Genomic DNA, 17,311 nt, shown 5'->3' on the forward strand with positions numbered 1-17,311 from the left:
CTCTGCATATAAATCTGCCATGTACTTTACACTCTCGACACATCTGAGTGCGGACTAGCCACATGGAAAGTGCTGGGTATTTTCTAGACACATGGAAAGTGGCTACACGTGGCCTGGGGCCAGCAAATTCTACAGCCCAGGCCCAGATATTACAAAGGGTAGAAATAAATGATGGTGTTACAATGCAGACGTTGTTACTGAGAAAAACTGGAGTTGCACAGTAAAGTAACTGAGATTAATCCCTTTTCCAGGGGAAGAGATCTTTCACTTTGAGGTGAGGCAGGCTTGTCCTCCTACTCCGCACCCCCCCCCCGCCCCTGCAGCTAATAAAGAGCATGCTCCTTCCTCAGCCATGAGCCCCACTCACAAGTCTCCTCCTCTTTTCTTTCCATCTTCACCAAGTAATCTGGACTTCCAGCCTCCCACCAATTTAAATATCATTTTACTCAGGTGTCGTTTGAAATCCTATTTCTTTGGTAAGCTATCAAATGTTCTTTCTGAGCAACTAAGCCACTTTGCAGCAAAGGTTCTGTACACATTTTTTTAAATTGAGTTAGGATTCACACACCATATATTCACATATAATATTCACACACATCTAAAGTGTACAATTTAGTGGTGGTTAGTGTATTCACAGAGGTATGCAACCAGCACCACTATCTAACCCCAGAACATTCTCATCACCCTGAAAAGAAGCCCTGTATCCTTAGGGAGTCACCCCAAGTCTTCCATCCCTTCCAAGCCCCCACAACCGTTAGTCTACCTTCTGTCTCTGTGGATGTGCCAACTCCACATTTTGTATGAATGGAATTACACACGATGTCTTTTGTGCTTGGCTTCTTTCGCTTAGCGTCATGTTTTCAAGGTTCATCCATGTTGTAGCATGAGTCAGTACTTCATTTCTTTTTATGACTGAAGAAGATGCCAATCTGTGGATATACATTTTCTTATCCGTTAATCAGTTGATGGACATGTGGGTTGTTTCTGCTTTCTGGCCATTGTGAGTAATGCTGCTATGAAATTCATGTGGAAGTAGGTTTTCATTTCTCTTGAGTGGAACTGCAGCTGTTCTCCCACAGTGACTGCCCCATCTTACATGTCTGCCAATGATGCCATCCTTATTGTCTGTCTGCCTTTTTTATTACAGCCATCCCAATGTGTGTAAACTGTTATTTCATTGTGGTTTTGATTTGCATTTCTCTTATGACTAATGAGCATCTTTTCATGTGTTTGTTGGCCATTTTTATATCTTCTTTGGATAAATGACTATTCAAATCCCTTGGCCATTTCTTAATTGGGTTATTTCAAGCACAGAAGTTTTTAATTTTGATGAAGTCCAACTTACCTTTTTTTTTTTTTTTCTTTTAAGTTTTTGTGCTTTTGGTGTCGTATCTAAGAAACCATTGCATAATCCAAGGTCATGAAGATGAAGACCTGTGTTTTCTTCTAAGAGTTCTGTAGTTTTAGCTCTTAACACTTAAGTCTTCAACCTTTGTGAGTTTATTTTTCTATGTGGTAAAGATCCTCCTTAATTCTTTTTTGCATGTGGATATCCAGTTGTCCTGATACCATCTGTTAGAAAGACTGTCTTCCCCCGCTGCGTTGTCTTGGTACCTCTGGATAAATTTTACCTCTAAGCACTCCTTAGAAAGCTGTCTCCTAAATAGATCCTAATTGGCAAAAGAAGAGATGTCTCTAGGAAAACGTTTTATATTCTGCCTTCTTTTTACTCTGATCAGTAGGGTTTTTCTAACTATAAGCCGTTTGGATTTATCACTTTCTATTTTAAGATGAAGTTATTAAGGACTCTAATGACAGTTGAAGTTATTTTTCTGATTAAAATGAACTCAGTACTCTTGATACTTTAGCATAAGCCAAGTAATGAAAAGTGAATTTAAAAAAAAAAAAATGTCTTCAGCGCTCTCTGCTATGGAGTCTTCTGAATAGGTTTTTCCAGGTACCTCTTGCCTGCCTTTGTTTTGTCAAATAGGAATTTTTGTGCCTTGCAAACCCTGTAACTATAGACACACGTCCCAGGGTCGTTCCAGAAGCAAAGCCTGACCTTAAGGAAATCCTGCTTCCCTTGCAGTCGGACAGCCACTACTCCAGCCACTCCAGCAGCAACACCCTGTCCAGCAACGCGTCGAGCGCCCACAGCGACGAGAAGTGGTGTGACGGGGACCGCGCCGAGTCCGAGCTCAACAGCTACAACTATCTGCAGGGCACCTCTGCGGACAGCGGCATCGACACCACCTCCTACGGCCCCAGCCACGGCAGCACAGCCTCCCTGGGGGCGGCCACGTCGTCGCCGCGCTCAGGGCCGGCCAAGGAGAAGGTGGCGCCCCTGTGGCATAGTTCCAGCGAAGTCATCTCCATGGCAGATCGGACCTTAGAGGCAGAGAGCCACGGCATGGACCGGAAAGCCGAGTCCTCCCTGAGCCTGGACATCCACACCAAGAGCCAGGCCGGCTCGAACCCTCTGACAAGGGAGAACAGCGCTTTCAGCATCAACGACGCTGCTTCCCACGCAAGGTACCCGCCCTTCCTGCCGCTCCTCCCACTCGCGGCCACTTCCCTCCAGTTCCCGGCCTCTCCCCACTTCCCTTTGCTCGGGAGTGTATTAAGAAAGGGGGGGTGGTTTCATGCCACGACAGTTATGTTTATATATTCACTGCCATTTATTTGCCTCCAACATACTTTATTCCTTCAATCCTAATGTATTATTTAATTTAATTTTACTTTATTATTACTGTTTTTTAATGTAGATACTGGGGATCCAACCCAGGACCTCCTGCCTGCTAAGCATGCGCTCTGCCCACTGAGCTATACCCTCCCCTCAATGCATTATTTTAAATGAGAAAAGTTTGCAAGTTTGTTCTTTGTAGCATTTGATTTTATGAAAATGTTCCTAACTGCATACCGGAATGAGAGAAGAATTTTGTAATGTTGGCTTCCAGCTAGGAGTAGAGAGTGGAGAATGGGACAGTGTTTTGAAGACATTCAAAGAAAATCTGGACCATATTTTTAAAAGATAGCGGTCTTTTCCAAGACTAATAGGGAATCATTTATGAGGCTGGACGCATCCTTTACACTGGCTCTCTGTCAGAGAACATCACTTCCCCAGTGTTTGCAGGATGATTTGTTTTCAGTAATTGGTCCCTGACAGTGATGTGTTGAGGGTAGGGGGTGTCCAACAGGAAAGTGGAGCTAAAATTAGACACAGCCCATCTACCTTTCAGAATAGAAAAGTGCACACTCCCCTGTATCCCTGGAGATCGCACTGATAGGCAAAATAAATACTATTTTCATTTCCTCTTTTGGATTCGAGCCTACAGTCCAAAGAATGACAAGATCCTAACTTTTAGGGAGGAAATATTCCCTCCCTTTCTTTGGCGGCCTATTGGTCTCTGCAGTGGTTTCTCCTTTTACCTTTTATTGTTGTCAGTCATTCATCAGCTTGTGTGACAGCCTCCGACCTTGCTGTCTTCCAGGTCTCTTTTACTGTCACACCCTAAAGAAAAGGAGCAGCGCGGCCGCATTTAGTTTCACTTTTCAAGTGGGAATCCAGGCACATAAGCTGTTTGTAAACCCCAGGTCATCTTAATGAGAGAGGACATCCTTGACTTGACTGGGATTGGTTTAACTCGATCAGTTTAATATTCACGTCTCCGCTTGTCTGTATTGTCCCCGATAAGATTCTCAAGTTCCCATCTTTAAAAACTTTCAGATTGGCCCGATGGGATGAAGCCTTTCCCGAGCTTCATCTGTTTACCACTACCCTGTTGCAGTAATAAAGTGATTGTGGCAGGTCTGGAAACTGCATGGCCCCAGTGGAAAGGCAAATGGGGAAGCCGTCTCTGGATTCTGGAGTACCAGGCATCCAGTTACCTTCCCACAGTCCAGAAAACAGAATGGTTCAAGTGGGTTAAGGAAGTGTTTGGAAAAGTAGACGAGAAGACCGGGCATCAGATCCCATAATGATAACACAGATGTGGGGGCGCCTGCCGCCGAGTTGTGCCACTGGCTTGCTGTCTCTGGCAAGCCCACCATCCCCTTAAGTACAGCCTGTGCGTTGACTGAGAAGAGAGTTCAGTTCCGAATAGTTCCTCTGGGGTTTTTAGGCCTCCCTTGACTCCCAGATCTTTGGTTTTCAGTTCTTCATTTTGAAAGGAGGGTGTCTTTTTTTGAAATGATATTCCATCTGGGAACGGATCTCTGGTCTAATTTGACGGCGGAAGAAAGTCAGCCATAAACATCTTGTCTAGAATGGCATCCCCACGGGGTAAAGACAAAAAGGGCCGGGCTTCTGAAGCCAAAGCACAAAACATAGGCTGTGCCATCTAACAGATCTGCCAAATCCCAGGGGATCTACAGTGCCCGTCCCCTCTTCCCGGAAAGTCAGCACCTGGGCTTGTGTTAGCTGAATGTGCCGACTGAGCCTGCCTGAAGGCCTTAAAGGAGTATCCACATTTTCTCCTTCCAACTGACCATGCAGAAGTCATTTAAATCATTGTCTGGAAATAACTCTTCTGTTGAAAATCAAAGATTCTAGAGAAGAAAGTGGCCTTTCAGGGAGGGTGGCAGGGCTTCCCACCCACTGACAGGTTGAGTCACATTCGTTCGCGACTCTGGTAAACGGGGATGCTTTGTGACTTCAGGCTGTTGATCTTGGCAGAGTGAGCTGGATAATCAGAGCTTTAGCGGACTTCCTCTTCTGGTGGAGAGGAGGACTTAGCCACCAAATGCACGTTGCTAGAGAAACTAAAATCACTACAAATTAGAGTGTATGTGTCCTCAGAAGACAGGAACAGCAATTAATGTGGAGATCTCTTGACAGCGCATAAAAGAGCTTGTACCTGGGACTTGGTGACAAAATCTAAATTACAGTGATTAAGTTCCACTGTGTATCTCTGCCCGGGCTGTGTTCCTACTCCCTCTGTCCTCCAGTCTCCCGGCTGATGATTGTGCAGGTTTTTTCTGCCCCGCCCCTCCCCTTGCCATGAGAACTGCATTAATGTAGGTCGGTAATTACATAGGGTTGTTATATTCAGATGTCATTAAGAGAAGCCATATACACTGAAAGCTCTCTACAATTAAAAAGTCTATTAATTGTTCTAAAGTATTGCTCTCTGGATATAGATGTATTTTCCATGAAGTTTGGAAACTTAGGGAGTTTTGTTTGTTTTTTGTTTGTTTTTTTTTGATAATGGCTGTTTTCATTTTCAGGTCTTAAACCACTCAAAAAACGCTTTGTGGTGAGCATAGGAGAGATGAAGATAGTTCCAATTTTAATATACTCTGACCAGTTTTTTTTTTTAAGGATCATAATTTATTTAATGAAAAGATACGAAAGCCAAGGAGACTGAGAAGCATATTCTTTTTTGGGGGGGGGTTATGATTTCTTTTTCAACACATATTTATTGTGGTATGGCTCCTTTACAGTAAACTACACATGTCAGGTGTACACTTTGGTGAATTTCACGGGTATATATACACCCATGAAACCACCACCACAATCAAGATAGCTAACGTTTCCGTCACTCTCCAAGAGGTCTAGTTTTCAAATTCCCAATTTATCTGCCTTCTCACCCCCTTTAACCCCTGGTAACCATAAGTTTGTTCTCTATGTCTGTGAGTCTGCTTCTGTTTTGTAGATAAGTTTGTGTCTTTTTTTTTTTCTTTTTTTTTTTTTTTTTTAGATTCCACATGTAAGCGATATCATATGGCATTTTTCTTTCCTTTCTGGTGTGCTGACCAAAGACTTCCTTAGTATACAGAGCTCTAGTCCTACTGACTAGTGGCCATTGCTGACATCAGAACTAGATTTAAGACCACAGATGATAAAGCTAAAAACCCCACCTGGTGCTTGCACACGCACATCTCCTCTGTAACATCCTAACGTGACCTGTCTGACCTGTTCAGGTGTCCTACGTCTGCACCCACTCTCACTAGCCCCCCCGTACTGCCGCTGCCTCTTGCTACCAGGAGGCCCCTTCAGAGCCCTGCTGCCTATTAGCCCCCACTTATGTGACCCATATACATTTTTACTGCCCTCCAATCCAAGAGGATTTCTCATCCCGTGTGCTCATCCGAAGTACCTTTGCATTGTACACACCACCGAGTGCAACGGATAGGTGCTCAGTCCATCGGCATTGTAGGTGCTCAGTCCAGTTTGGTGAACAAATAAGAATAACTTCTTCCTTAAAAGTTCCCACTTTTTGCCAGATGACTCAAGGCCCCTACTAATAAACCAGTTTGAAAATAGCATACATCCTCCACTCCTGACTCCTCTAGAAAACCACTACTACATGTCAAAGCCTGTTGTATAGAATTGTCAATATTTGCACAGAGGTCGAGTGCTTTTATTTATAGGCATTATCATAAGAGTGTGCATAAAGTCCTTGTGAATTTTTGGTAAAGTCACTTCTGTACAAGTTTTTTTATTCAGCCTGCAAAATATAACCAGGGGAGCCTTTATAACAACTTATATGCAAATATCAATCAATATCTGCATATATTGGTCAGGGTCTGGGATCACTAGAAGGGGTGATTAAGGACCAAAAAAGCCTGCCCGGCTGTTCGTGAAGCTCGAGTTCTTGAATGTGCTTTTCCTGGTTAGCCTCATAGGTTAGCTACCCATGCCAGAAACGCTGTATGTTTCTTGGGAGTCGGGGTAAAGAAGGACTTGTTACTTTCGGTTTACACTGAACATTAAGGAATGCCTCGGCTCCTCCGGCAGACCGGGCTCTTTCTGTATGTGTGATCTGGATGAATATTGGCGCTTGTGAGTTATAAATTTTGTTCTCTGTCCTCTTTGGCACCCGAGGTGAGAAATACGCCTGCCTTTTTTGATTAGAAACCATTCCGTTTTCATTATCCGTAATGTTTCTGTCTTAAATCTCTTCTGCCTGGAATCTTTTTAGATTACTAACAACTCATTGCCTCTCTTCTACATTTTTTCCTTAGGACGAGGCTGTTCTTTTTCTAAATTTTATGGATTAATTCTGACTTTAAAGTGAAGCCTCTAAAATTACCCAGGACTTCTCTCCAACATGTGTTTGGCTCTACGGATCACATGTTTATGAATCGCTTTTATTGGTGGTTTTCGCTTTGTGGTCCTATGCCCAGTGACCATTCAGGGTTCTATTTTATTTTGCTTTCATCCATCAGAACTCTAGGTGATCTGGCCTAAGCTGTCTTGTTCCATTTCCATTTCTTCCACCTTATGGAATTGGGTGATTATTTCACCCAGAACTTTGGGGATGTTCAACTAACCTTAATGACCGAAAAATAGAGCCACTGTGGTTGAAGTTTTAACATTGAGAGAGTGAGCTCTGTCCAGCCACAGAGGTCAGCTTGCTTGATTGCAGAGCTCACCAACAAACAGTTTATCAGGACTTTGTTCTGTGCAGCAACTAACACATTCATCCAGTCGATAGGGAAAGCCCAAATTCTCTAAATGTCATTACCTCAGAAGACCAGCAGGAATTCTGCAAGGACAGAGTATCTATTCCTACTTCTATTTAAAACCATCCGGCTATACTACTAGGATGAGAAATTATCCAACTGCTAAAAGAAAGGAAAGAAGAATTTCTAAAAGATTCCATAATCTTTTTGAGTAATTTAAGTACTTTAGTCCTCTCCCTCTTCAAAATTTGGTCCCATATCCACCTATCTGAAATTCCTCTAGCTGCAGCTTAAATCTATAATTGAGAACAATGGTTTTTCCGAGCTGAGTCTTTTCTAAAGACTAAGAAGATTTTTTGAAGTCTAAGATTATGAAATTTGTAGATACCAACAAGAGGAGATTTGAAAACAATTTCAAAGTATATATGGTCAGAGCCCTGCACCTCCAGGCAAGTCAAGAGGGAAGTGTAGGAAAGTAGATTTGGATCCTGAGATCCAGGTTCAAGTCTCATTTCTACCGCTGACCAGCCAGCCATGTGGCCTTCGGCCAGTCCCGCCGTTTCAGTGAGCTTGTCCCTTATCTGTAACTTGATAATACCTAATGCCCTTACTAAGTGTGTTGAGAATTAAAAAAGGTTATCAGATGTATGGCAAATGTCCTTTTAAGACAGAAGGTTTGCTGTCACTTCCTTTGTTAAGTTCTCCATCACTTCGTGTAGTTCCCGGTTCCTTTTCCTTCAGGAAACACGTATCTCCCAAGAAACTTTGCTTCTCAAGTTTCCTGCTTTGTGTTCTTTATCCTTTCTTAGATGCCACGTCTGGCCATGACACTCTCCTTGGCTGTGCTTAATCAAATGATCACATCCATAGTTACCTTGTTCGCTCCCAGTAACTAGCTCAGCATTGCACTTACCCAGCCTGAGGTCCCTTCTGCTCTGCAGGCCGGGCCACTCATTTCCCTGTGTGCCCTTAAGTATCTCCCTGTTAGTAATGAACAGTTTTCTTTACTGCGGTCCCTTGGGCATCCCCTTTGCCAGCTTAATCACTCCCACCTCGCTGCTTTTTCCCCTAGTCCTTTAGAATTGGTGTCTTCTGAAGGCCTCCTAAATTGTAGAGCCAGTATTGGACAGAATTGGCCGGCGCTGAACCCAGTGGGAGGAGCCCTCCCTAATCATCACCCTCCACATTATCTGTCACCCAGAGGCTTATTTGTTATCTGTACAAGTAATGACAGAAACCCGATCAGCTCCCCTTCCCTTGGTATCAGGCCAGCATTCAGCCTTTGTGTAACTTTTCTCCGCCTCCTTTGTGAAAATACCCTCCCTAGTGGCCCAGCCTGTCTAGACCCATCCCTCGGTGTCAGGCCCAGCAGCAGGTGGTGCCAAGTGTCTCCTCCGCTGCTCTCAGCAGCCGGAGGAGGTGGTGGCCTCGCTGATGAAGCAGAAATTGCAGAAGTTTGCCGGGCCCTCATAGCTTCGGCACTTGGGGCTTTGACCCCTCACATTCGGGCTGCCCTGTCCTGTGGGGCTCATTCCTTTGCAAGGTCGACAAGCAGATGCAAACCCTCCTCTGCGAAGGGGCACCTGCTGTGACCAAAGCTCCTTTTGGAGGCTGGCCATCTCGCGTCCTCTCCTATAAAGCTGTACCACAGCCGGGAGCGTGAAATAACCAGGTTGCAGTGCGTTTGGCTCAGTTTCGTTTGAGCCACAAGTTAGGATAAGAAGTTTGGACAGATTCAGACTGTCTCAGATTCTCAGATGCCCTGTTGCCTCTTCTCTTTTTCCATGAGGTTTCATGCATATGTGCGTGTGTCCTCTCTTTCTTTCAAAATTCATGTCCTGGACCAAACGAATCAGAGGTTGGTCCATTTTTTTGGAAAGGGGAAATGCCCTAAACTTCATATAAGAAATAAAGCTAGGATCTCTTCGTGAGGAATCCAGGAACATCAGCCTAAGTCCTTAGTGGTTCCAGCTTAGCCATGCTCACAGCTAAACCCGCTTTTCAGACAGACACTGCCCTTGTCACTTCCTGCGTATCCATTGCTCTTCTCTTTTTGTTTCCATATCATTGGCTCCTTACCTTCTTACTCAGCTCCTGGGGAGAGATCTAATTTGCCAGGGCTAAAACTGAATTGCAGCCTAGTGAGTTAACATGAAATCTCCAGGAAAATGAAAAATGGCTCAGCCACCCCGCTCCCCTTGAAAAGTATGAAGTGGACAACTTCATTTCCGTTGTTCTGTAATTAAAGCCACTTCAGAGATTCTTAGGGGAAATGTGTGGGTGTCGTTCTCTCCGCATGGTTCTAGGCCAGCAGGACTGGTCACCTTCAAGGACCCCCTCACACACACACCCCATAGCTGGGCCCAGGGAGGGGCTCCTAATGGAGGGAGACAACCCACTGTGGTGGAGGAAGTGTTGAGGGACTCATGCAGTGGTTTTTAAACTCTAGGGAACCTGAGAATCTTTGGGGGTTTGTTAACATACACGTTTCTGGGGTTCTTGGAGATGGGATGGAAGCCAAGGAATCATTATTTACATGAGCACTTGTAGAGGCCAAAGTCCACCAGTGATAAATGGTGGAGAGGGTGTGCAGAAAAGGGAAGCCCATGGCTGGAGAAACACTGCTGGGATGCCTTCCCCTTCTTGATCTTGACTGTTGAAGCTGGGTTTTCATGAAGTCATCACGATATGATAATTCAGCTGGATTCAAGCGGTCCTCAGTGGGTGTGCACACTTGGGAGAGATTTTGCCAAAATACACGACCCAGGCACCACCCCAACTCTCTTAAATTGAAATCTCTGGGATTAGAACCCAAGAAAGTATACTTTTAAAGCTCCCAGGTGATCTTCATGTCCCTACCGAACCAGAGGCCATGTGTACTGAAGTGCCCACCTTACTTCATGCTGAGTTGTACACGTTAAAGTAGGAAGAACTACCAACGAATTGTGCATTTGTTTCCGATTTTACTGTTGTTCCCAAATCTAATCAGTTGTTAAGTAGGGCTGTACTTGACTATAACCATTAGTGAACAAAAGTATGCTGGCAGGTCACACCTGGGAGCTCGTGTCAGCCATCCTGTTCACAGATAAAAACCAATAATCAGGGTCTGTGGATAATTAAGCAGTTATCCTTTTAAGAATACACTTGTAAACAGAAGCATACTCTGCAGATTTCATTATTTCTTGCAATAAAAATAAAGCAATATCCAGTTTTAAAGAATATGAGTAAAATACAGTAACTTTGTGTATAACTCTCCCTTACATTTAAAATGGACACTGAGCAGGCACACGGAAAGATGCTGAGTATAACTAACTTTTAGAGAAATGCAAATCAAAACTACAATGAGGTATCACCTCATACCAGTGAGAATGGCCATTGTTAAAAAGTCCACCAGTGATAAATGGTGGAGAGGGTGTGCAGAAAAGGGAACCCTCTTACACTGGTAGGGTTTTTTCGGGGGGGGGGTTGCTTTTTAATTGAAGTACCATCAGTTACAATGTGTCAATTTCTGGTGTACAGCACAATGTCTCAGTCATACATATACATACATATATTTGTTTTCATATTCTTTTTTATTAAAGGTTACTACAAGATATTGAACACAGTTCCCTGTGCTATATAGCATAAACTTTTTTAAAATCTATTTTTATATGTATAGTGGCTAACATTTATAAGTCTCAAACTCCTAAATTTATCAGTCCCCACCCTCTTTCTCTGGTAATCATAAGATTGTTTACTACGTCTGCAAGTCTGTTTCTGTTTTGTAGAGTTCATAGTGTCCTTTTTTCCCTTTTTTTTTTTTTTTTTAAGATTCCACATATGAGTGATATCATATGGTATTTTTCTTCTCTTTCTGGCTTACTTCACTTAGAATGACAATTTCTAGGTCCATCCATGTTGCTGCATCCTACACTGTTGGTGGGAATGTAGTTTGGTGCAGCCACTATGGAGAATAGAATTAAGCTTCCTTCAAAAGCTGAAAATAGACTTCCCATATGATCTAGCAGTTCCACTCCTGGGCATATACAGAAAGAATGAAAACTCTAATTTGAAAAGATACATGCACCCCAACGTTCATAGCAGCACTATTTACAATAGCCAAGACATGGAAGCAACCTCAAGGTCCATCAACAGATAAATGGGTAAAGAAGATGTGCTTTATATATATAGTGGATTACTGAGCCACAAAAAAAGAATGAAATATTGCCATTTCAGCAACATGGATGGGCCTAGAGATTATCATACTAAGCGAAGTAAGTCAGACAAAGATAAATATACCAGTTATATATGGAATCTAAAAAAAAAATGGTACAAATGAACTATTTATAAAGTAGAAATTAATTTACAGTAAACAAACATGGTTATCAAGGTGGGGGAGGGATAAATTAGAAGCTTGGGGTTTGCAGATATTAACTACTATATATAAAAGAGATAAACAACAAGGTCCTACTGTATAGCCCAAAGAACTATATTCAGCATCTTGTAATAACCCATAATGGAAAAGAATCTGAAAAAGAATACACATATATGTGTATGACTGAATCACTTTGCTGTATATCAGAAACTAACACAACATTGTAAATCAATTATATTTCAATTTTAAAAAAAAGCACTATAAGTCAAGTTTATTTATTTAAATAAATAAATAAATAAAATGGATGGCTAATTTATCATTTATTTGGCAGTTTATTCCATCAAATATTAAATGCCTACAATGGCCAGGGACTGTTCTAGGCAGGAAGAATATAGTGATGAACAAAACAGACAAAAATTTTAGCCCTTATGGAGCATGTCTTTAAACAAGGGGAGAGAGACATATTATGAACAAGGGGAAAGAAATTAAATATACAGTGTGCTACGCAAATCCTAAGGAAAATCCCTCTGTTCAACAAATATTTTACTGGGAGTCCAGTGTATGCTGACATTGTGAGATACACAAAGATAAATCCCTGCCTTCAAAGAGTTTACAAAAACTTATTAAATGCCTTTCAGGGAAATAATGGTTGCAATTAAATTTATATGGGAAGATGAGCTCCAAAAGCTGTGTATGCTGTATGTATTACTCTCTCTCTCGGCATTTGTAAGGAGCTTTCCCTTTTATGCAGTACATACACTGCGGCTAAAAGCAGCATAGCTATTCTGTAAAACATGAAGGAATGATTTGTAAATTAACAGACTGTGCAAATGTACTTTCTTTTCTCATGGCTAATTATTTCTCTTTTGATCAAGCACTTAGTCTTTGAAAGCCCCAGGGTTTTGAATATCGATGTTACCACATCAGGATACCTGTTGCTGAGAAATGTAAGACATGGGCAATCCAATGTTCCTCCAGGGCCTGGGTCAGGGCTACGGCATCATCTGGGAACAAGTTAGAAGTGCCAGTTCTCAGGTCTTCCCCATCCCACCCAAGCTACCGACCCAGAATCTCTGGGGCGAGGCCCTGCAGTCTGTATCTTAAGATGCTCAAGCAGGAGGATGGCTCTAGTCATTCAGACACTCTCGACTCACTGGAGGACGCCAGTCAGGGCTGGTGAAGCAAGCACGTGATACCATCCAAGATGAGACATGAGTATGTTAGACCCTAACGCACAGTTTTGCACTTTGTTAGAATCTGCTTGAGACATCTCCACATCTGTGTTGTAAATGTGTACGGGGTAGGAATAGTTGGGTGAAAAAAAATCTGCAAATCAAAGATTAGATCTTGTCGCTAAGTAACTCACCAACAGCTGCAAGTCTGTCATGTTGTTTCCAAGTTTCCCAAGGGCTGCGCTGACTTCAGAAGCCTCTCTGGGTTGATGCTCCCTGTGTTAACAGTGCATTTGCTGTTAAACTGGGCCTCAGGTGCTACTGTCTGTGGGCTTGTCTGCCTTGATCTGTATGCGTCTTTCCTCCCAGCCCCTCCATCCCTGCCCCTTCCTCTTTCTTCTGGTTCACCTGTCCTCTTGTAATCTCTCTTCCGTAACAGAGACCTGCTGTCATTTTGTTCTTACTGATTTAACGTACTGAACTTATGGAAAAGTTTTGCGTCCCCTTGTCTTCATTTTAAAAGCAAACAAGTAGGCTATCTGTTATTGAAAGGTAAAAACTAAATGAGACTGCAGTCCTTTTCAGGTTACGTTGCCCTTTAAGGTTTTGTGAGAGGCCTTTCCCCTTTCTCTCTTGACAGAAAAATCTTCGGGGGAAAAATGGTTGGAGGGATTACAGTGTGGTTAGTCATTTTTCAAATTGTATTTTTTATTAAGTTTGAACCTGGTTCCTCCTTCTTAGTTACGGAAATAAAGGAGATGGTTATATTTAATCGGAAGCATTAGGGCCCAGTTCGTGTGGAAAACCCTCGAGGTGGCCTCTGCCCTGTGTCCTTGTCCTCCCCTGACACTTTGTCGCGCACTCTTCAATCTGCTGTACAGCCTCATGGAGTGACTAAGGCCTTCCCCTTTCAGGTCATCTCTGTTTGCTTTGTTTTTGTGGCTGTGTTTTCATCCAAGTATAACATGCATCCAGAAATAGGCACAGGTCATAAGTATACGTCAGAATGGATTTTCACAAAGTGAACATCCCCGTGTCATCGCTACCCAGATCAAGAGCTGCCTCTTCACCAGCATCTAGACTCCCTCTCTCCCACATTCCTTCCCCAGTCACCCCTGTTCCTCCCCAAAGGAACAGATCCTGAATCCTGATGTCATACACCCATTTTGCCTATCTGGGGACTTTGTATAAATGGAAATCATCCCATAGATACTATTCTGTGTCTGGAGTCTTTAAGTCAGCATTATGTCATGACATTCATCCATGTGTTGCAAGCAGCATTGGTTTATCTTCATTGCTATATTATACTTACATTGTGAGAACACACCACAATTCATTTATCCGTTCTACTGCTGATGAGCATTCGGAGTATTTCCAGTTTGGAGATGTTACAGACTCTTGTACATGTTCTCTGGTACACACATGGATACACTTCTTTCCAGTATTTACCTAGGAGGAAAATTGCTATCATAGCATTTACATATATTCAACTTTAGCAGAGACCATGAGCCAGTTTGCCAAAGTGGGTGTAACAAGTTAACACTCCCACCAGCAGTGTGTGAGAGTTCGATTTGCTTCACATCCTTTCTAGCACTTGATATTGTAAGTCTTTTTAATTTTAGCCATTCTGGTGGGTGTGTCGTGGTCCCTCTTTGTGACTTTAATTAGGATCTTCCTGATAGCGGATGATGTTGAGCACCAATGTTTAATGGTGTTTAGACACCCTCTTTTATGAAATTCCTTTTTGGATCTTTGCCCATTTTTCTATAGGGTTGTCTTGATTTTTTAGGAGTTAGATTTATATTCTGGATAGGAGCCCATTGTTGTATAGGTATTTGACATATATTCTCCTTCTCTGTGTCTTTTGATGAATAGAAGTTCTTAATTTTAATGGGGTTCAATCATTTCCTTTATGATCCAATTAAAGAAACCTCTGTCTCTATCATAAAGATGTTCTTTCATGTTACAGTCTGGAATCTTTAGATCTACATTTAAATGCACAATCCAGCTGGAATTGGTTTTTACGTAAAGTTTGAGGTGGAGTTCAAGATTCATTTTCATATGTGTGTATATACATATATAGATATCTATATATATCTGGAGCATTAGGGTTTTATTTTTTGTTGTATTTTGGTTTTTGCTTTTTTTTTTTATAACACCCTTTTTTCTTTTAGAATAGATTTTGATTTTCAGAAAAGTTGCAGTGATAGTACAGAGTTCCCACGTGCCTCTTAATGATTTTCCCCTGCCCTCATCATCTTATGTTACTATAATACATTTGCCGTAGCTAAGACCTCGATTTTGATGCGTTCGTATTAACTAAAGCCCGTACTTCATTCAGATCAGGACCATTAGTTTCTAACAAATGGAAGTGCTGTTGAAGAATACTTTGAGACCATATCTTGTTAACTAAACCTTCAGTAAAAAAGTCCATTGTAGTGACCTGTCTTTGGTGTCAGGCTAAGCTGGACATCTCAGCAGGGCTCAAGCGGTGTGCACATCGTTTCCATGAGGTCACTGGGAAGGAAGTCTGGAAGTCCTACAGGTAAAGGACCTCCAGGTTTGTAGTCAACTTAGACTCTTGTCTCTAGTTTTGAAAATTTGGCCTGAGTTTTAAAAGTATAATGAAGTAATCTCCTTGAGTCCTACAGGACTTCAGTTTCATAATTTCTAACCAGATGTGAAACACACATGATGACCAGTTTTTTATTTTTAGTCACCATGCCTAATGTTACAACCCCAGGATTCATTTATCTTGTAACCGGGAGTTTGTACCTTTTGAACCCTCTTCAGCCATTTCACCCACCCTCCAGCCCCTACCTCTGGCAACCACCAGTCTGTTCTCTGTATCTGGAGTTTGGCTTTTTAATTTTTTGAGGAGCCTCCATACTGTTTTCAATAGTGTACATACCAATTTACATTCCTAACAACGGTGCACAAGGGCTCCTTTTTCCCACATCTTTGCTGTTAGTTATTTCTTATCTTTTGGCTAACAGCCATTCTCACAGGTGTGAGGTGATACCTCGTTGTGGTTTTGATTTGCATTTCCTTGATGATTAGTGATGTTGAGCACCTTTTCATATACCTGTTGGCCATCTGTATGTCTTCTTTGGAAAAATGTCTATTCAAATTTTCTACCTATTTTTTTCTTTGGATTGTTTGCTTTTTTTTATGACTGAGTTGTATGAGTTCTTTATATATTTTGGCTATTAACCCCTTATCAGATATGTGATTTGCAAATATTTCCCTCCTGTTCAATAGGTTGCCTTTTCATTTTGTTGATGGTTTCCTCTGCTGCACAGAAGCTTTTTGGTTTGCTGTAGTCCCACTTGTTTATTTCTCCTTTTGCTGCCTTTGCTTTTGGTGGCAAATCCAAGAAATCACTGCCAGGACCAGTGTCAAGGGGCTTACCACCTGTGTTTTCTTCTAGGTCTTACATTCAAGTCTTTAATCCATTACAAGCTAACTTTTATGTATAGTGTAAGATAGCGGTCAGTTGCATTCTGATAAACAGCTGTTTAAGAAAGTCAAAGTTAGCGCCAGATGTAAAGAGGAAGGAGACCTCAAGGCTCCCCTTTGGCCTTGGACATGAGTGTGTGGACAGCTCTGTGCCTCATCCGGTCTTCCCTTCCCTCTTTAGCTCGGGCCTGACCATGACCCTTAGTTCTGAGGATGGGAAGACAGACAGCCATTGAGATTGCTAGACCTTTTATTGCCGACTTTCTCCCATCACTTGCCTCTTCTAGACTTCACCGCAGCCAACTTCAGTGGTGTTCACGTATTGCAAAGTGTCCCTGACCATATGAATTATTTTTACTTTTCAACTTAAAAGTGCAGAATAAGCCCCAGTCACCATCTTTCACTTTGACAGCAGACATTGAAATTTAAATGAGAAAGAAAGCAAGGCCAGCCGGCCCCATTACTATTTTATAAAATATTCATTGTTCTTTAACCTGGTCATAACTCCGTCCCAGCCGGTGCTTTTACGGCTGACAGACTGCCCCGGGGTGCACACATGCCATGCATCGCTGTGTCTCTGTCCCGCTTCCTCCCTGCAGTACCATGAGCTCCCGACACTCTGCCAGCCCGGTTGTCTTCAGCAGCGCCAGAAGTTCACCCAAAGAAGAACTTCATCCTGCCGCGCCTCCCTTCTCCTCCTCCTCTTCCTCCTCCTCCGGTCCTAGGACTTTCTACCCTCGCCAGGGCGCTACTAGCAAGTACCTGATCGGATGGAAGAAGCCCGAAGGAACCATTAACTCCGTGGGGTTTATGGACACAAGAAAGTAAGAATTCTTTGGCTTCTCCTGCTCGCTTCTTTGCTTATAACAGGACAGAGAACAGAACGGGTTGGGGCAGTTTCCTACAAGAGAGGATGCCG

General features: G+C 42.6%; 1 protein-coding gene across 8 annotated transcripts in view; it reads left to right on the forward strand.

The window, feature by feature from the left end:
• Nucleotides 1-17,311, forward strand: part of SIPA1L1 (signal induced proliferation associated 1 like 1) — a 338,644-nt gene that overhangs the window by 300,770 nt on the left and 20,563 nt on the right. For all 8 annotated transcript variants that reach the window (XM_064486079.1, XM_064486081.1, XM_064486087.1 and 5 more), the window contains 2 exons: nt 2,090-2,532; nt 16,992-17,216. In XM_064486079.1, coding sequence (XP_064342149.1) covers nt 2,090-2,532; nt 16,992-17,216 — 668 coding nt within the window. The remainder of the gene's footprint in view (nt 1-2,089; nt 2,533-16,991; nt 17,217-17,311) is intronic.

The sequence above is a fragment of the Camelus dromedarius genome, chromosome 5 (assembly GCF_036321535.1).
Source record: "Camelus dromedarius isolate mCamDro1 chromosome 5, mCamDro1.pat, whole genome shotgun sequence".
Taxonomy (NCBI): Eukaryota; Metazoa; Chordata; class Mammalia; order Artiodactyla; family Camelidae; genus Camelus; species Camelus dromedarius.